General features: G+C 39.5%; 1 protein-coding gene across 1 annotated transcript in view; it reads right to left on the minus strand.

The window, feature by feature from the left end:
* Positions 1-1,364: 1,364 nt before the first annotated feature.
* Tafa1 (TAFA chemokine like family member 1) overlaps positions 1,365-24,059 on the minus strand; it is a 524,958-nt gene continuing 502,263 nt past the window's right edge. The window contains exons 3-4 of the mRNA XM_038319549.1: positions 8,117-8,241; positions 1,365-1,382 (exon numbers count right to left, since the gene is read on the minus strand). Of these exons, the coding sequence (XP_038175477.1) occupies positions 1,365-1,382; positions 8,117-8,241 (143 nt within the window). The remainder of the gene's footprint in view (positions 1,383-8,116; positions 8,242-24,059) is intronic.

Raw genomic sequence — 24,059 nt, forward strand, 5'->3', positions numbered from 1 at the left:
TGACTTTGTGGTGGGGGTGAGCCCCATGTAATTATCAGCATGACCCACATAGAAGTGACCCAGTTGTCATTGGATTTATCACTACAATCATGTTCATGAATTTCTAGGTTTCAAAATATTTTATTGTTGGCAATAGTAGCCTCCGTAGTTTCAAAGACCTTCTAGCTAACTACAGATATGAACAGGGTCTTCTTGTGATTTGGTTAAAGCAGAGTCTGTAAAACTAAATGGCAGACAGAGAGGACAAGTGGGTTAAGAAAGAAGTTATTTACCACTTTAATAGGGCTGTCCAACATTTGGTCACATAGATCACTGGGAAACCTAATTGCTTTCATAGCCTTCCTATCTCACTGGAGGAGATGCGAATACTCTAGGAAAAAACAAATCAAACATAGAAAGAGGTGCCTTCATAAGACGCATCACTACAGCACGACGTGGTTAACAACGCCAGACTTTGGATTTAATCAGAGGACACTTCTGCAGTCTAGGACAGCTATACAAAGCCCTAAGACATTGTATTTACAGGACTTATTAATATAGGGATCTACATCCTGCCACCCTGCCAGAGTCTTAAAAGTGTGGTGGAGCAGCTCCCTCAAGAATCCTCATTTGCCTATCTGTGGAAAAGCTAGTAGTTCTAAAAATATTTTCCTGGAAGAGGTTAGAACGGTTATTATATATCAGTCGAATATAAAGTATGGTTATGTAAGCCAAGCTTGCATGCTAATATTGCACAGGGTAGAAAGCAATAAAACAAGACGACGAGCTTCCTTGGGTCACCAGGTAGAAGCAGAGGGAAGCTCTTGACTCAGTGTTGTCAGGATGCCTCAGATTCCAGGAGTCCGCCTGCAGCTGGCCTTCCAGGGAGAGCGCCATGTTGGATTCTCACACAAGCATGTATCTTTCTCACCAAGAGAAAAAGAAATGGCAAATAAAACAGAACCGACCAAACATCCAAAACCAAAAGGGATACACCAGCCACCTCGCACTGTGGTACTGTTCATTTCTTGAAGAGAATATATAATATTTCAAAATATTATATATACATATATTTCAAATGGTACAAAGTAATGGTAGTTCCAAGTTAGAAGACAATTGATCGTTCTTCATGACCTCCAAACTTCACTGAGAAAACTCGTTTGTTTTGATTTTTTTTAAAGTCTTTTTCCCATGATGCTGCCAGAAAATCCCGAGTCTTCTTATGGGGTACTCTGTTTCACAAAGTAAATGCACTCTGATTATCTGGTAACCAGTCAAAGTGCAAATAAGAGATCCATTTGGCTTGCAAGTATGTAAGCTATTTTAAATCCTCGCAATGTATTTTCCACAGGTTGTTTTTCCTATTTGTATAATGAATGCTTCTGTTAGGTTCTTGGGTGAATCTGAAATCAAAGAAAGGAAGATATTTCAGTAATAAAAGTAAGAAATGAAGACAAAAGAAATGTGCACATGCAGAACATGAGGATGTCTTTAATTTCATTGTGTTCATTCAGGTGGTTTCCATTGATACCTAAAGTATGTGAACAGATGCTCCATATTTCCATAAATCCATTCATCTCCTTTGTGTCAAAATCAAGAAAGATTCTTAGAGAAATGCCTACAGAGCTGGTTTCATGGCTATACAATCGCTATCCAATTCCATGGGTTCTGGACTAATAAGGGTCCTACAGGTGGTTTATTTCCTCGCTACTGCTGTGTGGAATTCACCAACAAATTTTTAATGAGGACCTTGCATTTTCATGTTGCACTGGGCCATATAAATTATGTAATCAACCTCTACTCCTATGATGAGCATTTGAACTCATCACCCCATGGCCTTGTGTAGCTGTTCTGTTGTAAGCCATTGAGGAGTGGCCATTGGTAGTCACTGCCTAGATTAGTCCTTGCATGTGGAGGAACAGAGGAAGACCTTTATAAGATGAGGAACTGTAGCAACCAACAATGAGTATTAACTGAGAATCAAGAACATACCTGTACATCTATACATGCCACTTAGAACATCCCAGTATGGACCCAAAGATTCAAATGTTAAGGACATATGCATGCTCAAAGAACCACTGGCTGAGAACATGAACAAGAACTCTAGCAGGGAGAAGCCAGCTTAAGGAAATAAGTTATTGTTCTTTATCATCTCAATGTCTTGTGATATTAGGACCAATCCTGTGGTCTTGTGTACACAAGGGTATCACCGAGGTACATTCCAAGCCCTCTTAATTCCTGATAGTTTTGAAAAATTATCTTTCTGAATCCAGGAGTGCAAATGAATTCAAGTCTTTCAGAGTTAGTTAGAGAAATACTAAAAAGGTTTGCACTCAAATATTGCTTGGTACAGCTACAGAATTGCATGGGAATTTTTCATAAATTTATTTTGAATTCTCTCGGAGATTTTTCTAAACCATTATTTCCTTTATTCCAATGGTGGACATAACTTTTGGTTGACAGTGTCTTCTTGTCCACCACAAAAAGGATATAAAGTAACATCATAAAAAAAAGATAAAGTAATGTTCACCAAACTGAATTGAAACTGCCTTTCTTCCAATTCTGTCTTTCCTCCATACCCCAACACAGAAGACTTGGAGACTCTGTCATGTTGCCATCAAATCCTGGGGACATTAACACATTAAAATTAGATACCAGAGGCTTACCTGTACTTCCTGACTAAACTAATGATTGTGTTGATCATTTCAGGGGGAAATGGCACTGTGTGAAGTAGTTTATCTTCCCTTCACACATTTTTCTGACCCTTTTAGCCAACTCCATGTTTAAAGCCCCTCCTTTCCCTCCCAATTGCTTTCTAATTTTGACAGCAATTTGATATTACTTCCTTGAAGGTTGGTATTCTCCTCTCCCTCCCTTTCTGTATTTCAATGGGAAATTGATTGGAAATCAGAAGTGTAATGTCACAGTCTCTCAAAACATTTTAGACCTGGTAGAATTTTAATGAAGAGGCTAGAAGGTGTCAGAACTGGCATTCCTCTCTTTCTTAAATGTAAAAGAATTGTTAGAGTAATTGGGATGGATAAAAACTGTCAAATTCAAAGTCATCATCTGAGTGAGACCAAGAGACCATCAACAGAGGACCATAGGTTGTGTTGGCCACTCACAAAAGCAGTGACTTTACAAGAGGACTATTATGTTTTGTTGTGTAATTTAAGGTTCAATATCTCCTTGCTTAAGTGGAAAAAATCCCTTGAGTTTACAAGACGCACTAATTATTGTTTTTCCCCACTGGTTTGAAGCAAATCCACAGTTGATCAATTCTTCCCAAGGAAATCAATCAGTCTACGTTCTACAATCTTCATCCTTTTGTTTTTCTTTCCAATTGACTATAATTTTCTCTGAATTTTATCCCTTTCTCTTAAGTATCTTCAAAGCACTCAACATTCCACTTCCAGGTGTGTATGTATGTATGTATGCATGCATATATATATATACATATACATATATATATACACTAACATACACACACACACACACATATATATGTGTGTGTGTGTGTGTGTGTGTGTGTGTGTGTGTGTGTATGTGCTCCAAATAGCTCATTTCCTCTGTGGGAAATTCCGCTGCTCTAAATCAAGCTATTGTGTCTCCTATATAAGGTTTTATGTTATTTTAAATAAAAGAAGTGCTGAGAAATATCTGGAAACACAGAAAAAGATTTTAGGCAACATTTAGTTTAGTTTTGCTATTATATAACAATAAAACAATTTAATCAAATAACTCAACCAATGCTCAAGGTGAGGAAGGTTAATGTGTGGCCATGACACTTTGCTTCTCCCTAAAGGAGTGTGATACCAATGTTATTCTACTTCATACTGAATCTTTGAAAAATTCTCAGACATGAATACTTCATTCCTATATGGTGACTCGCAGGGATCTTCTGTCTTTGTAAGGTTTATCTCTCCAAATCCCTTGGTAGAAAATGATTTGCCTTGTTCCATCTATCTTTTCTACCTCCTTAGTTTATACTGTCTCTAAGACTCACGATTACCATGAGTCGTTTGCACTGTGGCTTGCTACCTTAGCCTGTTCATTCTGGTTTTAAGTGATACATGTGATTTCTACTCTCCAGCCCTCCTTTAAAAATGAACACTGGAAATATTTAAAGTACATCACACAGTGAAACATCTTGTCAGTATTACAGAGACTTTCTGAGTCCCCCTTCCCCTGGAAGGTTTTAATGGTTTTTGATTTTCCAGGGAAAAGAATCAAGTCCCTAGGAACTTTCTGGCAAAGACCTTTACCATAGAAATTGTTTTATTTATTTATCTTTGGTTATGTGTGCATACATATTTTCTGTGTGTGTTTTGTGTGGTGTGTGTGTGTGTATGTGTGTGTGTGTGTGTGTGTGTGTGTGTATACACATGTACATGGAGCCCCAGAGGTTCATGTCTTCATTTAGGACCCTGTGTTTTCTGAGACAGGGTCATTTAACCCAGAGCTTATAGATTTGGCAAGAATAATTGGCCAGCAGGATATAAACATGTGTTATCGCAGCTTTTAATGTGGGGCATGGCAGTCTAGTTTTAGTTCTTTATACTTGCTCAGCAATTGTTTTAGCAGCTGCACCATCTCCCAGGCCCTAGAGTTAGTATTTAAAACTAACAGCTCGAAAGAAATGCTCACTTCCCTTAAAGTTGCTATATATGGGACTATTAAATGTCAATCCAAATTTCTACTCCCTCCCCTCCTCCCATTCCCTACACACACCCTCACATCTTACCCCCATCCATTCCCAAGAGACGGCAAGGCACCTTGCCCTGTGGATGGTCTAAGGTTCTCCCTACTATATCTAGGCTGAGCAAAGTATACATCCAAAGAGAATAGGATCCCAAAAGCCAGTACATGCAGTAGAGATAAATCCCAGTGCCACTGCCAGTGGCCCCTCAGCCTGCCCCAACCATGCAACTGTTAACCACATTCAGAGGGACCAGTCTGGTCCTATGCTTGTTCCTTCCCAGTCCAGTTGGAGTGGTAAACTCCCATTAGCTCAGGTAAACTGTTTCAGTGGATGAACCCTTCATGGTCTTGACCTCTTTGCTCATATTTGTATTCCTTTTGCTCTTCAACTGGACCTTGGGGGCTCAGTTCAGTGCTCCCTGAAGCTTGGTTCAGCCCCTTACAGTTGTTTTGGAAAGGCAAGTTGTGTTTTCAGGTTCCTGAGCTGCTTACAGGGACTAATGGTGAAGCCATCAACTGTGGTTCTTTCATATTTGTGAACACATTGTCACTATCTAGAGAAACACAATTTCTCTGTGTTCAGTTTTCAAATAGTATTTGAGAATTTATTGAGTGCTAAGAATAATAGTGAATTGAAAAACAAGGCTTCTTTTTCCATTAAATTCTTCTTGTGTAGAGAGATGTGTTCAATTAACCTCAAAATAGGACATTTAAAACCTGTACTTAGGGATGGAGAGATGGCTCAGAAGTTAAGAGTATTGGCTGCATTTACAGAGAATCCAAGTTCTGTCCCCAGCACTCACATTGTGGTCTACAACCACCTGTAACTCCAGTTTCAGGGGACCTAATAACCTCTTCTGGCCTCTGTAGGCACCAGGCACGCACATGGTGCACAGAAATACATGCAGGCAAATTACTCATACACATACAAATAAATAAATCTAAATAAGTTTAACCTACAAAAAAAGAGAAAAGAAATGTTCACTTGTCATTTTAACTGTTAAGAGTTTAGAATATCTTTTAACTTTTTCATTTTTAAAATAGTGGGCAGTGTTTGTTTTAAACCAATCTTACATATAAGAAGAAAATGAGTAGTTTCTTTTATGTTTCTTACCTCTTAGATAACAATAAAAATTGAACTCATAGTGACTGAAGTCCCTCTGTGAATTAAACTACTTTAAAAATCAAATTGCTAGAGTCAATAGTTGAAATGGGTAGGCCTACATGTAATCTTATCGGAAAAATACACAGAAGTATGTGAAAAATTAGCATAGACCTTGTTTTGGGGATCTTATCTAAGAGGTGGTGTTAGTCTACCACCTTCTCCGAATGTGGGCTCCTGGATGAACAACTGTCTGGGCTCAATGGCGGTGTTTCCTGCTTAAAAGAGTCTTTTTTTCCAAATCTGGGAGTTCTTAGGAATCTAGCAGAGAAAAGGTGAGAGCAATGTCTGCTCCTCTCAGTGTTTATCAAGCACAGCCTTATTCAGTTTCCTCTTTGCCCACTCTGGAAGTAGCCTTGAGAATTCTCAGATGTGTGAGAACACATACACCCTCAACTCTCAAAGCAATATTAGCCATGGTTTATTTTTCTTGTACCTTCATTAGCCTGGGTCAATCTCTGTGCACCCAAGGTGGAGTAAATAGCCACTACAACCTCAATTACAATGATCAGGTTCTGCACAAGCCTCCTTCAAAGTGGGAAGTGTTTGGAGGTATGTTACAACATGCCGGCCAGATGGTTAAAACAGAGGTTGAATTTGTATATAAGTTGGACAGTTCTCAAAAAAGTATCATAAACTATATCTGAATATTTTCATTTTTTTAGTTTGTTTCATTCTTATTTTTAGTACAAAGTCTATCTTCCAAAGAGTCTCTGAATTAGTATTCATGGAATTTTCCATACTTAAATACTGAAATAATTTGAGTTGTATTAATTTTCATAAATGAGTTTTGGATTCTTAGCCACTGTGAGAGCAATGTGGTGCCTTCCATATAGGACATCAGTTGAAGATGAGCCTTGGTATAAGACACCTAAATGATTTGTTCTGACTAAAATTGATTGGACTCTAACTAAAACTCAGAGTAGCTTCAAGTGTTCTAGTTTACCCAGGTATGTTTTAGAGAAAATATAACCAGAGCCAAAATTGGTCTCCTCCATCATCTAATTAAAACAATTTCTTTTGAGTATAAGTAACCCAAGCCAGCCTCATTTCTTGACACTCCCTTATGTGTTTAATTGCAATGTGAGGCAAAAATCTGTGCTGAATTATTCAGAGACATAAGGATTCATATTAATAAGCTGAGGTGATTCAGAAATCTCTCTTGATCATAAGTCAAGGAATTATGGCCATTTGTTGGCCACTATAGTCCACATGAGTAACTAACTATATTTGATGCTCCTTTGTTTTGTATGTGAGAACTGGAGTGTTTCATATAGCATTATGTAACTTTATTGCTGATTTCTATACCACACAGCTGTAAATTGACAGTACGACATTGAGAAGCTGTAAATTTTACTAATTGACAGTATGATATTGAGAAGAAGAATCATATGAAGGTTCATTATGTTGTAGCTAAAATGAAGAAATTGAATAACCTTTTGTTAGAGTAAATGTTTATCATGTGGACTTTGAACTGGTAAAGATCACTTTTAAATGCCAAGAAATAAGGGCACATGAACCCAATTACCGGTACACACACGCACACACACACACAGGCACACACATACTCTCCAGGGCTGATATGCTGACAGTTGGGTAATACACAGCATAGGATGATACCAGCTGTTAAATTATTTTCATGCCTTTGTGCTAGTGAATAAATAATTTCTCTTAAGCATCCAGAACTCCACTCGCCTTCTCCCCTTAGGGGTCTCACATTCCAGACACATTTCAGTCCCTACACGATTAATGGTTGGCCTAGCCACATCACCCCACCCTGGCATAGCAGTATAACACTGATTCTAAAGGATGAGGCAATGTCACCTACAGACTTCATAGATTTTCGGAAGCTCCTGGTTTAACCAGAGGAATCAAGGAATAATTACTGATTTTTACAAATATCTTTGTATTTCTTTAAAATGTCATTAAAATTCCTTTAAACATGATTGTACTTAAACACCCTCTTTTTCAGCATAGCACCTGGATGAATGAAGCAAGCCATGTGCTTATCACTCTGAGCACTGTGGTTGGAAGATACATTCCCCAAGTAACCACCCTACTGATGCCCCCTCCCTTGCTTTATTTGTGATTCTGTAACGTAAAGAACTAACCATGCAAAAGGGTCAGGTTCTAACTTCCAGTTCACTGACCCACCCAATCCAGAATATGTCCTGATAAAGGAAATCTCTCAAAGCCCTTCAGACTGCTGCCAATGCAAGAGCAAAGCAAATGATACAATCTGAGACATGAATGCAGTATTTGACGTAGACTTACTCTTGTGGTCTTAATTTTGTTGCCTGTGGCACACATCCATCCAGAATTGTCAGGGAGTGTCTTACATTCTTCTCCTTCTAGGCAGGGCTCCATCTCACACCACCATTTCCCAATGACTATGGAGGCTGCGGGAAAACAGGAAACAACTGTATTTGGTACTTTGCCTTATAACCCTGTTCTGATGCTGTATCCTTCTGCAGGTTTTAATAGTCTCTGAAGCACAGTAGGTATACTTCCATCTTCTAAGACTGACTAGGAGAGACACATCAAGAAAACAGTATAATACATTATAATGCAAATATAACAGTGTTATCATCCTGTCCAAATTCACATCATATAGTTAAAAAAAATGAGGAATGAAACACTGTTGTGTCATTCTGTCTGTGACAAGGTCTTGCTTTGTCGCTCTTCCTGGCCCGAAGCTTGCTATGTGGGAGACTTACTCTCAGAGTTTGAGGGATTTCGACTCACTGCTTTTTGTAGATGAGGCACCTTGTGCTATTTCTTGCCAGTTAAAGGGGCAAAGAGTTGAGTATTCTTTAGAATGACTAACGTATTCTTTCCAGAAAGGCCAGTTTATCCACCCAGTATTAGGTTTATCTGTTAGTCTGGGTCCTTTGAGAATTCAAAGCCCTAGCAAAAGAAAAAAAAAGCAGAACTGAAAGCGTAGAAGCAGAGCTGTAAAGTACAAATCAGGAGTCATGATAAAGACAAGCCTGTTCCTTTGCAGCCAAAGGTGCAGTTGGTATGGGCGGTGGTTTCCCTTTTATGTGTTTGAAAAGCCATGGAAGAACTATACAAGCCCAACCTCAGATAAAGCTGTCTTTTGGGGGTTATATCAAGGATGGTTATATTAAGACACTTGCAATGAATACACATGTATATATATACTACATATATATATATATATATATATATATATATATATATGAATACACACATATATAACAGTTCTTGATAATGAGACTTGATAAATCACTGAAAAACAAATATCTGTTATGCTGTGGTTTTCACTGTGTTAGTTCCTCACAAATCCACCTGGGTTTGTTCCATTTGAAGATCTCAAAAGAAGAGTCTGGAGAGAGGGCTCAAGGGCTAAGAGCACTTCCTACTCTTGTAGAAAACCTGGAGTTCAGCTCACACGGTGGCTCACAACCGGAGTCTGTAACTCCAGCTCTAGAGGATGCAAGGTTCTCTTGTAGCTTCAAGGGCACCAGTCATGCACACAGTGCACATACGTACAAAAAGGTCAACACTCATATGCATGAAATAAAAATATGTAAATCCCCCAAATAATAGCAACAATAAACACACATGCTCAAAATGGCAAATGGGTTATTCAAATTCTATACTGGGCCTCCAGCTACTCACCCATCTTGCCTCCCATTCCCAAAGGTACAGCTACCATGATTTTAAATCATAGTGGTAAAGAAGCCAAGCAATAGTTATGTCTCAGAAGATGAATATTAAAATGCAGGGAAGTAGGAACACATTAAAATCTCCAAGCATCCTGTGTTAACTATAGGGATTAGATTTCTATCTTAAAAATATGTGGTATACACCTCCAAACAGCCACTTGAATTTAGACTTTCCTTCTTCCACACTTTTTAAATTAAAAGATTTAGTTATTTATTTTTATTTAGTGTGTGTGGGTATTTTGCTTGTGTGCTTCTCTGTACACCACATGCATGCAGTACACAAAGAGGGCCATAAGAGGGCATCAGATCCCCTGGAACTAGAGTTACACATGGTTGTGAGTTGCCTGCTAAGTTTAGGAAGCCAACCCAGGCCTCTGGAAGAGTAACCAGCGCTCCTAACTGCTGAGTCATCTCTTCAACCCCATTTCACACTTCCTTTAGCTCATTTCCCTTAGAATTCAATATTGTTTCGGCATTGCATTGAGTCAAAATCACTGGACAGGGTTATGTAGACAAAAATCATACCTGTTCCTTTATATCATGAATTTGAGAACATTTTCAGGGGCGATCTTGTCACATTCATGTGGAACAGACCAATGCAAATATGATGCCTCCATCAGGTTTGCTAAGAAGGCATCAGAGGTCAAAGTTCACTAAGCCTTCTATCTATGTACAGAGCAGCATGAGATGATGAGACAGACAAAATTCTTCCCACGGTTCAGCCTTACGACACGGCTGTCTAGTTATTTTTCTCGCTAGTACCAGTACTCGCTCTACAACAGGCATGCAGAAGGGCGGGGTTTTTATGACACGTGTAAAAGGACTTATCCATGCTGATGAGTAGGTGAGCGTATTAAATAAGGCAGTCTAAATTTTCTGCAGCAAAGAAAACCAATGTCACGTTGGGAGGGAGCAAGAATAAATGGTGAAACTTCAATAACGTGAGAGAAAAATAAGGATTTGCTGGTATTTATTGAAATCCTGTAACATGTGGTTCCCTTCAGCTGGTGTTTAGCCGGAAACAATTCATTCACATTTATCGCCAGAGCCAATGTTCTCTTGTAAAGCCTGCCCCATATTTCCATACCATGGCCCTGAATTGAACAGATACCATCTGACCCTCTTCTCTGAGGGAAAGATGCTCTCCCAACAATTCTTTCACTCAACATGTTGCCACATATTTTCTTCTCATGGAGGCGTAGTAATAACGGACACGTGGCAGTGAGGTCAACGAGTAGTGTTTGTGCCTGCTTCTACAGCCCTGTGCTCCCTCCCTCCCCTCAGGCAGCTCTCTGTCCTCTTTGTGCTGCCTTACTTTGCTACAAGCTACTACCAAAGCCGTTTCCCTTTCTCTTGGGCACTAATGTCTCCTAGGTAAATGCATAGACAGACAGACAGACAGACAGACAGACAGACAGACAGACAGACAGACAGACAGAAAAGAGTTCCCAAACTCAGCACCTTTAAGTCAAAGCTTTAAAGAGCCACAGACCGCTGTGGCAAAGGCTCATGAAGATGGAAATATCCCCAGATTTGTTTATAATAGCATAACATTTGTACCATGGCGTTCTTTACAGAATGAAGTCGCTGATCTGCCTTTCCTCTGTGACTCTGGTTCATCATCCAGCATTGCCTTGTTTGATGGACCACCCCATCATACGGGTATCTTCAGAAATACTTCTTCTCATCCTAAGTCAAACTGCAGTCCCTAATTGTGACTTTTTTCCATAAACTTGTATTTCTTTAATATCTTTCATATAATTGACAAAGACCGTTTCAAACTACCCGCTTTCTTTGCTCAAATTGGAAGCTATTTTAAACCTTCAAACTTGGGAACAGTTAAACTCTGTTAAATTTCATAAAATGAGCTTTATCAGTGCAATTTAGCTGTTCTATGATATTTTTTTAAATAGAGATAAAATTAAAAAAGAAAAACATGAATATAAAAATTCCTTTTCTCTGCTCAGCACATATTTCTGAAATAATATAAAATTGATGTATGCATTTGTAGTATTCTTCAAATTTTGGTTCGTTTTCTGGAATGTATTCAAATTTCATTTCTTAATTGTCCCTTAATTTTAAAAATCAATTTGTAATTAATACAAGTTTTTACTTCCATCCTCATTTGTCAACATATTGCTTTTTATATAGATTCATTTTCCATGTCTCTGAAGATAAGATGTGGAGGATGTATAGGAATTTTTGTGTTGTATCTCAGCATGAGAGATCTGGACCGGCCCCTTATCTGCTATAGGATGGCATGGATGAGGGAGAGAAATCCCCTGGGTTATGATATTTTACTCCTTTGATTTTTTTTTTTTTTGCGGTGTCCACCACCCAGCTCCTAAGTAAATCACAGACAGAGGCTTATTCTTAGTTATGAGTGCCAGGCCTTAGTTTGACTTGTTTCTTGACAGCTTTTCTTATCTTAAATTAACCCATGTATCTTTGGCCTCAGGACTTTTATCTTTCTTTATTTTTGTATATCTTTTCTTTCCTTCTTACTCAGTGTCTGGCTGTGCAGCAAGGGGGTGGCCCCTGAATTCCTCCTCCTTCCTTTCTCTGTTGCTCTCCCCCTATTTATAATCTCTGTCTTTTAGCCCAGCTCTATTCTTGCTTCTGCCTCACTATTGATCATTAAGCTCTTTATTAGGACCATCAGGTGTATTAGTCGGGCACATTAACACAGCTTCACAAAGTTAAACAAATACACCCTAAACAAAAGTAACATAACTTAAAATAATATTTCCAACATCCCCCATCCCTCATTTCCAAAAATTATTAGTATATATAAAATGTTTTATCCAAACTGGGAATTTTAAAATTTGAAATGCTCTTGTTTTCTTATCTTCTATTTATTTACTAAGAAAATATCTACTTAATTATTTTTATGTGCATGAATATTTTGCGTACATGTGTATAAATGGACCACATAATTTCTTGGTGCCCACAGAAGCTAGAAGAGGGTACTGGATCCTCAGGGATTAGAGTTGCATATAATAATGAGCTGCCATGTGGGTTCTGGGAACTGACTGGGTCATCTGGTTAGGGAGCACTTCTAACCACTGATCCATCTCTCTAGCCCTCTCCGTTTTCTTCTTCCTATTCTTCCTCCTCTTCCTCTTTCTCCTCCTCCTCTTCCTCTTCTTCCTCTTCCTCTTCTTCCTCCTCCTCTTCCTCTTCGCCTTTACTTTATATATTATTTATTTTATTTTAGGTGTACGTATTTTGCCTGCACATATGTCTCTGCACCCCAGGTATGCAGTGCCTTTAAAGGCTAGAGGGGCGTAGGATCTGAGTAGAACTGGAATAACTGGACCTCTGAGCTGCTATGTGAACACTGGGAAGCAAACTCAGGTCATCTGCAGGAGCAACAAATGCTCTTAACTGCCGAACTATTTCTCCAATCCCTTCAGCCACTTTAAAAAGTTTAGTTAGATGATGGCTTTCATTTTGATATTTCCACACACATACACACATTTCTACATGCACTGCCCTCATATTCATCCTGGTCCCCTCCCCTTCCCTTCCTTTGCTTCTTCCCACTGGTCAGTTTCCTGTATCCCCAAATCCCGTTCCTATTCCCCCCACCAAAACTAGATTTTACACATGAATGAAACACACTATTTGGTTCTTTTCTTTATTACCTTTCTGTTCTCCCCATTCCTTCCCTTTAGACCCCTTCATCGTCCAACATAGTCTACTTTCGTTCCTCGTACTAATATAGGTATATATATATATATATATATATATATGTATATATATATATTTAAAAATATACATTTAAAAATCTAGAGTCTACATCTGAATAATTCTTGTCTCAAATTATAGTAGCTAGTAACACCGATAACTGGCATTTACTGAACGTCAGTCATGTGTTTCTATATTACATTTTTTTCATATTGAGGATCTTAATTATGTAGCCCAGGTTGGCCCACACTTAATGACATGTCTGGTTCCACCCCTGAAGGTTAGCATTGCAGTTGTGTGTCACCCCTCCTGCCCCCTGTACTAAGAACTGAAAATGTATTACATCATCCTCCCAGGGGTTACTATGGAGCCCTAGTGGTTAGCTTTTCCAGGTTTACAGAGGTAAGAGGGCCTCCTGGCCATCTTAAACACAATCCTTGCAGAGCTCACATTTTTATAGCTTTGTGTTCAGAATTCGGAGAACTTAAAACAATTATTGATTGCTGAGTGAATGAATTCTCCCTGCCATATTACTGCTGAAAATAATTTCATGTCAAACAAACACATACAGAAAATAAAAACCATTCAGTGTCTGATGAAATTAGTTTCAGCACGCTTGCTGCTTCTCCGGTCTGAGATGCGCTCTGCTCGGTTCCATTAGTTACAACATTGTAACAGAAATCCCCACCAGGGAACAATTTTGGAAGTGAGGGATGCTGTGTGGCAGATCTGTAACTGTGACAAGGGCTTTTTCATCCCTTAGAAAAACCGAGTTAATTAAACACCATCTACAAAAACGACTTCCTCTTTTCCGTAGTGATTATGAAAGGGGGCCTTTAAGGTCCCTTTTAACCCCGGGGTTCAGGGATTTGCTCTGTGAATGTGTCACGTGCAGGAAATATCTGATCTTCAGCCCTTTTAAGAATGTTCATGTCTCCTGGAGAGATTCTTAAAAATCACTAAAGCCCCTTTAATCATGAGTCCTGGATTTCTCCCGTATACAAGATCATACCTCTGCCGGGCCAAAAAGATACTGTAAGGAGAATCAAACCGCCTGTCAGTGAGACTCTAGATGGGCGGGCATCCTTGTTGGATACTGCTTCTGTTATCGCTATTGCCGTTGATGAGGGGATGCAGTGAGATACTAATCGGCGCTAAGTTTAATAAATATAGCACAGAAGCGTCGTATTGAACAAGAGTAGAAATCTGCCCAAATCTGAGAAGAAATCTGAGAGTCAAATAGCGGTTGACTCTCAGGCCAGGAAATGTTTGTTGCTGCACTATTATTATACCCAGAGTGATTAAGACCACAGCAGAGGCCCGCCCTCCAGCTTCAGTCTAGATCCGGATTCTGGCCAGAGGCCCAGGCACTATTTGGCACGAATAAATGGGCACAATGATCTTCTGCGAGCAAATGCATTACCGTGCTGAAAGAACAGGCTGGCATTGGGCATGGGGAGGGGGGTGAGGGTGGAAATAGGAAAACTTTAATATACTTGGAAGTTCTTCAGAGCAGGGAGCAAGGCTTCTGTTTGCTACTTTTCTTGAATGGGGGAAGTCACTGAAAATTTTAGAACCTAGATTCCACGAGCAAAAGTGAGATAGGAGTAAAGGGTGCTTGAAGAAGATGAATTGGGCAGTGGTGTGTAAGACACGAAAAGACCAAGGAGGAACCGATGTGTCTGTGAAGCTCACTGCACTCAAGACAGACCTTAAAGGTTTTTGCTGTTGTCATTGTTTGGTTTTTCAAACTTTTGTATAAGAGACATTTTTACTTATTTTTAAAAATCTTGAGATTATGATATAGTTACATTTTTACCTTCCCTTTCTCCTTTCAAACGCTCCCACATCCTCCTCCCTACTCTCCTTCAAATTCATGACTTATCTGTAGAGAAACCCTGTCTCAAAAAAAAAACCAAAAAAAGGAAAAAAGAAAAAGAAAAAATAATGATTTCTCTTTTTGCTAGTTGTTATTGCCTGCATATGTACATGTAAATATTTTCTGTTTAGTATGTATAATATTAATTGTATGTTTGTTTTCAGGGCAGACAGTTTGGCACTGGACAACCAGTTAGTGTGCCATTGCCTGGGGAGACCACCTCTCCTGCTCCCAGATTTCCTCGGTTGTCTGCAGTTCTTATTGTTGGCTTGTGGTCTCCTGGGCTTCTCCCGTCTACTTTAGCATGTCCATGGGTGCTGTCTTTGTTCAGCTCCTGTTTGCACACCCATGTTTGTGAGACTTTATGGGTGTTGCTTCTGATGTTACCAGGAGCCAAGATCTCACACCAAAGTCCTTGATTCTCTGATCCTTGCAATCTTTCTGTACCCTGTTCTGCAATGTTCCCCAAACCTTAGGCGTGGAAGAGTTTATAGATATAGCCATTTCGACTGGGCTCCCCAACTCTGCATCCTGTTTGGTTGTGGTTTTCTGTGGTGGTCTCTGTCTGACAGAGCCTTCTTGTGTTTTGTAGGCTAACCTTTAAGTAACTGCCTCCCTACCCTCGCCTTTCAAGTATCCCCAAAGCAGGCACTGCCATTACGCCTAATTAAAGACTTGATTTGGGGTTCCTGCAGTAGAACACCTAAGAAGTGCAGAGCTCGTAGCAGCATCAGAAGCACTGGAGGAAGCAATGTGGTCACTAACTACAACACCTAAATTGTCCCTCTCGTGGCAGTGGTCAGTGGAATAATGTACCCACCTGTTAGTACTAAGTGTCAAACCTCAGAAACAGATAATTTGATGTATATGTTTTCACGGCTAACCATTTGGTATTACACACACAAACAACATTATATGGATTGGGCAGGCTGTATTTACTTATGTAGGAACAATATAATGTGTGTGTGTATGCGTGTGTGTGTGTGTGTGTGTGTGTGTGTGTGAAAGCAAGATGATATTTTATAAGAAAGTAAGAGTTACATGGGAGGGATTGGATAGCCGAGAGAAATGAGAAAATGATGTAATCATATTATCATCTCAAGAAAAAACCAGGAGAAATCTTACATTTCCTTATTTGAGGGGTAGTAATAGCTGACTGTAAGTTATCAACTCGCAAATGAATGAATAAAGTCTGAAATAGAAAGAGAAAACAAAAATGCCTGAAACAGTGGTTGTGAGGATTACATGGTGAAAAGCATGTGAAGCACAAGGCAGATGATGGCATTTAGTAAACACTCCATACATTCTAGCTGTCATTTCCTCTGGAGTCATCATGTCTTTGGAATAAAATCATTCTAGGCAGAAGAGCAGTTCGTCACAAGCTAGAGACTATGCCATTGTTCTTCAATGCTTTGCCAAAGTCCCAGCTTGTTTTTATGGTTTATGAGAGTCTGAGCATAATAAGTGGTTGAGTATATGATCACGTTCACATTCCTAGATTATAAGCACATCAATCAAGACGGGTTTCCACCCTCATTTTTATCCAGCCTGTCATGCAATGGAAGAGACGGCTATAGAGCCATAGGGGTGGGACGGCTCTCCGGCCTCTCTTTTTGCAGTTGTGGGAACACAGTTGCGGTAATTCCCCCCCTCCCCCCACAAGGGATGTGTAATGATTCTGTGTATATCATTGTCTTTATCAAAGCAAATAGAAAATCAAAGCATTGAATGCGCATCCCTGCAATTTATCCAGACACCCTCTTCTTGTGATCAGACATTTAAGGAAACGGTCTAGCCTGAGACATTATGCTTTGTCAAGCTCCATGGCACATGCTGAAAGACATGCCTGTGATTCTGGGTCTCAAGTTCCTGTCTTAACTCTACCACTCATTAGCGACATGAATGTCAAACATGGCTTGGCTCAAGACTCAGGTTCCTCACCTACAAAAACCACACTGGTTATTGTGAATTTCACATGACATAAAGGATTTGGCATAACTCATAATAAAGGTTGTATTCGTGGCAGTTATTCTTTATACGTGTGTTCATTATGTACTGTGCATGAATTTACCCATGAGTTAATGCTTGATTTTCGGTGGAAGTTTATATGAGTTCTAATACACATACATTACTAATATAGTATAACTTGTAAAAATTTTAACACATATGCTATATAACACATGTATTAATGTTACACATTCCATAACATCTGTGGAATGAATAGGTGTGGATAGGTTTCACTATCATTAATTCTTTCTACAATTGTTTTCTAGCACTTTCCAGACGTTTCCAGAGGTAATTTTCTTTCATAAAGGTGTCGGTGAAGGTGGGGAATGTAAAATAAGTAGGACAAAACCACAAAGATTGATACAATGTCTCTGGGTGATATTGCTCCTTGAAACCATTTGGAGAAAAGTATTATATCTATGCATTCGAAAGCTATGTGTTGACTTTTGTCCTACACATAAAACAAAGAGGCACAGTTCCCACCTTTCAGCCACTGCTAGCTTCTTATAGGAGAGACATGGGTACTATCGAGAGCAAAACTGTGCTGCCTAAAGACACAATATACCATTCAGGGATATGAGAAGTGGATCTAATTCAAATAAGGAGGGTTGGAGTGGCAAGAGGATTTCCCACTGATAAAATTATTTCGTCATTAAGAAACCTTCATAGTAGAACACACAGGCATATTTTTATAAGAGAGAGGGGCAGCTTTGCATTGGTGATAAGGTGGAAGGAAATCACTGAGTCCTCTCTTGTCATCACCGGTTGTCCTGAGATATCTTACCACTCACTGGGGGCACATATACTGCTTTATAAAGAATGATCTGTTCTGGTTACAGAACTTTCCAGCTTGTGCTACTCAAGGGAGAACCCCAAGCTCTTGTCACCAGTAAGCTTTTCCTTCTTCAGCTGGACACTGACACTTGAGTCCAGGCTCACTCTGCAATTTCGCTTGGAATATCTCTAACCATGAGTCCAGTGAAAATCCTAACACTTTGTCCAGCTTTCTTTGAGAAGTAGGTTCAGCTAAATGTACTTTCACACCAGTGTAGGCTCAACTTTGTGTGTGTGTGTGTGTGTGTTTGTGTATGTGCATGTGTTTACATGTGTGTGAGCATACATGTGTGTGCTGCCCTGTGGAAGTCAGAGGTTGACATTGGGTATCTTCCTTAATCTTTCTCCACTTCATTTACCGAGGCAAGGTCCCTCTCTCTGAACTTGTGGCTCACTGATTTCATTAGCCAAGCAAGCCAAGCAAGATGGCTCTGAGCATCACCCATTGCTGCCTCCAGAGTTCTAGGATTACAGCTGGGCTGTCTGTCTGGCATTTATGTGGGTACTAGAGGTTCAAACTTTGTTCCCCATGCTGTACAGCAAGTGTATTATCCACTGAGCCACCTCCACAGTCCCCAGTATATGATTTTTAATCAGTTATAAGAGGAACAGAAGGATTTGTGACTCTTAAGTAAATTCCATATTGCTTATATCCTGAATCTCTTAATTTAACATTCCACAGTTATTACAGTAAACTTGTCTCAGAAGCTCATAGACCACAGAAGTTGTTTGTTTTTGCTGAGGCATAAATGTTTCCAAAAGTTCTTCCATTGTCCACAAAAACGTACTTGGAATCCTTCTCCTTTGATTCTGTAGCCATTATTTAACCATTTTCTAGCATTCTGAACATAGAGATAAATGTCAATAGAGAGGAACATTGCCCATAATCATGTGTGGTGGAGGCACACTGTTCCATTTGACTGTGTTTTCTTACAGCTTCAGAAATGTCTCCTTGGAGGACTACATTGGTATACAAGTATTTCTTCAATTTGAAAAGAGTATTTTGCAAAGGTATTAGGCTCTCTAATATGGTTTTTGCTAGAATTGCTACAGATTTACTATAATCAAATAATGTCGGTTAAGTATGCTTTCTTCTTTTCATATGCAAAGTAATCACTTATATGGTTATTGATATATTAAAATATCACTTTTGCTTTATTTCACTTTGCAGCTGATCTGGAATACTAAATCATGCCCGGAAAATTCCTGGCATCAAGTTCATTTGCAAAGCCAGCACTCATAGCGTTGGCAGTAATGGGAAAGTGGCACACTGATTGTAAGGTCTTTCATTCTAATCTCACTCCCACTAGAGAAGATTGATATAAATAAAATTTAAATAGAAAACACATTTCAGATGCCAGCAGTGAAAAAGACTTTGTCAGCCTAATGAAAAGGTATCAATTTTCTCCACTTTATTCAATAAATTGTAAGTCATTTTCTAAATGGATTAGATTAAAGGGAAGTTCAGACTCCCGGGGAGATGCTCCTGACACGGACAAGACTTTAGACAAGGGAGAAAGAACAGGGCACACAAACCTCTCAGGCCACTTCAAATCTATGAAAATTGATAGCAACGAGGGCAGATGTGTCTCTAACCCTGAGCTCACCTACTGCCTGCGCAGCCAAATCCTGGAGAATTGAACAAGACACACAGTTTTTCTGATTTCATTACAATGTCATGGGTGGCTGAGTGAATTCCAGCTGAAGATGGAAGTCAAATCAAAGCAGGCTGGTCTCAGTGTCGTACTCGTCTTTCTCATGGACACTTGTAAATTCATTAATTGAGGTGTCTTTACAAAACAAGACAGCAATATGCTTTAACACTGCTCCGGTCCTGCTGTCTCTGGAGAGACCAGTGCCTTTGGGTTTGTGGTAATGGATTTAACTTCAAAATAAATAATTTGACTTTCATGTGAGGATGAAATGCTTAACCTGGGACCATAGAGCAGTGACACCTAATTCAATTTGCCTGAAACATCAACATAATTCTTTTATTACTTATTTCTGCCATTTTCAATAAGTTCCCATCATCTCCTCAGAATCAAACATCTTCTGCCATCAACCCCTTGAGAGGCAGAAAAGAACAAATGGTGATTTCATTCCCCTTAAAACAGTTTGATTCAACTAGCACAGATATTTATTTTCAATAATCTGTTTTATTTCTTTAAAATGATTTTATGTGCATGGGTGTTTTACCTGCATGTATGTCTGTGCACTTTCTGCTGGGTAGTGGGCAGAAGAGGGTGACAGAATCCCTGGGACTGGAGTTGCAGATGGTTGTGAGTTGTCATGAAGGTGTTGGGACTGGAAGTCGAGTCCTCTGGAAGAGCAGCCAGAGCTCAAGGATAAGTTAGTTAAGTTGAAAGGCAGGAATGATGTTTTATCAGAGTTCCACAATCAAGCCTAGAAACTAGAATGGCATCTCCAGATTTAAGGGCAAATACCCTGGGAGGCAGGAGAGCTGCAGGGCTTCTGGGCTTTTTGCCCTTTAAACTTAATTTACTAATAACAGTAATTTTATAATGGTGATAGATTTCTGCCTTACTCTGAAAAATCACTATCTTCTTATGTCATATGACACAAATTTTCCATTTTTTGGATGATGAAAATGTCCAAAATCTTCTTAGCCATCTGTGCTCACTTCTTCAGAAAGTAACTTCAAGAAGTGTTCTGTTTCATCAGTGCTCCTAGCTGATTTGATCATGTGACTTGCTGGGTCAATAGTAAATATCACATGGGAAGAGGATTAAAAGTGATTGGGATATCAAAGGGGCACATGAGCACAGAGTAGCTAGCCTAGGCTCGGCCCTCCTAGATGATCACAACCATCAGATGTGTAGCTGGAAAACGGAATTTATTACAGCCTGAGATGGACTAGGTAGTCAGAAGATACACTTCTAAAATGAGCATGTTTAAGTAAACATAAAAAAAAACAAGTCAAGCAAAGAATAATAAGGAGACTGTGTGGTTATATAGCAAAAATATGAAGATAGTATAAAAGGGGCAAATTTGAAAGGAATTGCTATAGAAATGTCAAGAATCCTCTGTGCAAATCTCAAAGAAGGGTCCTCACAAGCTAAAATTTGATATTCTTGGTGCATTTTGGAGGGATCAGGGTTCATATCAAGCTAAGGAAGAAGCCCGTGCAAATTTAAGTCTTTAAAAGGAAAATAAAACAAACACCAAATATTTTTTATTAATTTTTATTGAGCTCTACATTTTTCTCTGCCCCACTTCCTGTCTTTCCCCTCCCCTTCAATCCTCTCCCATGGTCTCCATGCTCCCAATTTACTCAGGAGATCTTGTCTTTTTCTACTTCCCATGTAGATTAGATCCATGTATCTCTCTCTTAGGGTCCTCATTGTTGTCTAGCTTATTTAGGATTGTGATTTGTAGGCTAGTTTTCTTTGCTTTACCCCAAATCTTAACAACCACAAATAGCATAAAACTGGGAGGGTGAAAACACATTGGGTCATAATCAGGAATATTATTTGGATAGGATATTTTCTTTCCATCCAGTGCTGACATTACAGTTACAGAATTTTGTCTCTGAAGGCACTGGTGCAGAAATTAATCAACTTCATCCTCTATTTAACATTTCACACATACTCTGGAAGCAATCCCAAGCATATTATTTAGGTTATTAACAACAACACCCCTACAAACAAACCCCAAACCAAAAACCAAAACAAAACACAGAAGGAAAACTAGCTGACCTGAGAAGGAAAGGGACAAACTAGGTGACATGTGTGTGTGTGTGTGTGTGTGTGTGTGTGTGTGTGTGTGAGAGATCAAAATACATTACATAAATGTTTGAAAAATCTCACAATGAAACACCTTATGATGTGTAATTAACATATGTTGGTGAAAAACTTTAATGACTGAAGCAACTTATGACAGGGCATGTTGTAATGCCACCGCAATCACTAGCCGGGCCCTTTACTGGCACATGAGACTGTTCTTGGTTTGAAATCATGGTGGTTCTAAGAAATTATAAAACAAATTTGAATCAAAGCTCAAAAATTTGCAACTTGTGCACTAAACCCATCTGAAGAATCCCCTTTTCTCTCTGAACAGTGGTTTTTAATAGCTGAATTTAATGGCCAATGTTGAGCTTGTACACTAAGTTTCAAATTTCATGTTCTGAATAAAATGGAAAAATCAAGTCACACTGATGTGACAAGTTCACAATACCAAGTAGTATTTGTTTATGATGTCTACTTTGCTAGTCGTTGCCCGTTTGTTACAGCCCCGACACTCACATTGCGCACACACACACACACACACACATACACACACACACACACACACACACCACAAGTTATGCCGTAACACCCAAATCCTGGTTTAAGTGCTGTCTCCTAAACACCATTCCAACTGACTAGAATCAATAATGTCTTTTCAGAGTAGCAACTATGAATGGCATCGTGTTCCCCAGACCCTTGCCATTCGTCTACTTTTCTTCACATATTTTCCCGCTGCTTGCATGGATTTCTGGTCATTGACTTCCCTTCTCAAGTGAGATAATGTAGGGAGGGAAAAGAGTTGGAGGTGAGCAAGTGAGATGGAAGAATATTGGCAGACATCACAGGAGATCTATCGGTCTTCACTTCCACAGCTAGTTCCTTAGATTTCTAGAAAAATCTTCAAATACCTATGAAAACTTTCAGACTTCTGGTTAGCAGACTTGAGAACACAAATCCCCAAATCACATAATATCTGTCTGAACACAAAAGATTAAAAAAACCAAATTTCTTGGGGCCAAGAACCTCTAGAGTTCCTTTCCCTTCCCGCCTCCCATGTGAGACTGGCTGATGATGAGTTGGTTACTTGACCCACTCCACCACTGGCTTTGTGCAAGAGAGAAATAACTAATTGTCCCATGCTCCCTAACACTGTAAAATTTTTCTTGACCTGCCTTTACCAAACTTCAGTCTTCTTTTAGGTTGTGTTCTTCCCAAGGCTTCAAAAGCTGAAGTGTTTCTTTCCCCATATATCTCCGCACTAGGCCGCACATCTCTGAAGGCCAGGGACTACACGTCTCCATCTGTGTGTTTAAGGCTCCACACAGAGCAGATGACACACTGAAATTGTGGCCAGAACTGTAAATTGGCTACAGAAAAGCCATTTCCCAGCCCTTTCTCCCATTATAATTCCTACCCCAGAATCTTGACACAAAAATAATTTCCTTGTGACTGAGCCTGGGCAGTTCTGCTCTATAAAAGCAACTAAGGTCTTTTAGGGAGAGTGTTCTGGAAAAGTCCTCATTTCCTGTCAGCAAAAAGCATTTGCTCCTGGCCTGGTTTTCCGTCTTCTGACTCTTGGCTTTGTAGGTGTGTCTACGGAATGTAGAGATGATAGCTGTAACTACAGGCACCTTCAAGGGGAATTCATAAAATTGCCCAATACTGACACTTAGCTTACTAAATGTCTGCTGCAGGCTGATACCTAAGAAATATCAGTTCCTATTGTTTAAGCTACTGTTGTTCAAGCATCCTAGTACTTACTGCTGAACAGACTCCTATGGGACACCAGTGTATTCCGGGAGCGCTTGTGGCCTGACTGCAAAAAATGAATGGATCTAAGCACACAGAGTACAAAGCCAGAACACTGCCACCACCCCTCATTTAGCACTGAATATGCACAAAGAATATGATTGAGGACGGAAGATTTTAATATTACAATTCAAACGCTCAGCTGACTGACTGGCAGCCCTGAGAGTGGATTTCCATCCTGATTACTCTGTGTGCCTCCCTCCACTTTGTATACATCATTGCAATGCCCTTCTCAACACAGCAGATGCAGAAGATGCAGGATGGGCACAGCTGTATGTAAATCAGGCATTTTCCTGGTTCGCTTGAGTGTCAGCGGTGACGGGTTTTCTTAATTACAATCTACTACGCTTGCCATGGAGTAATTCTAATTGTTATGATCTAGAGAAGCTAAATTCAATTTTAGTAAGCAATTAAGATCTGTTTTCCATTCTCTGCCATGATTCCAGCAGAAAAGGGCACCATATAAAAACTGGTGCCAGGGAAGCACTTCCCGAGGCTGGCTGCATCTCGGGAAGAAATATATAAAATATATAAAAAATCTACATGGAAAATAGAAAGTG

The sequence above is a fragment of the Arvicola amphibius genome, chromosome 2 (assembly GCF_903992535.2).
Source record: "Arvicola amphibius chromosome 2, mArvAmp1.2, whole genome shotgun sequence".
NCBI lineage: Eukaryota > Metazoa > Chordata > Mammalia > Rodentia > Cricetidae > Arvicola > Arvicola amphibius.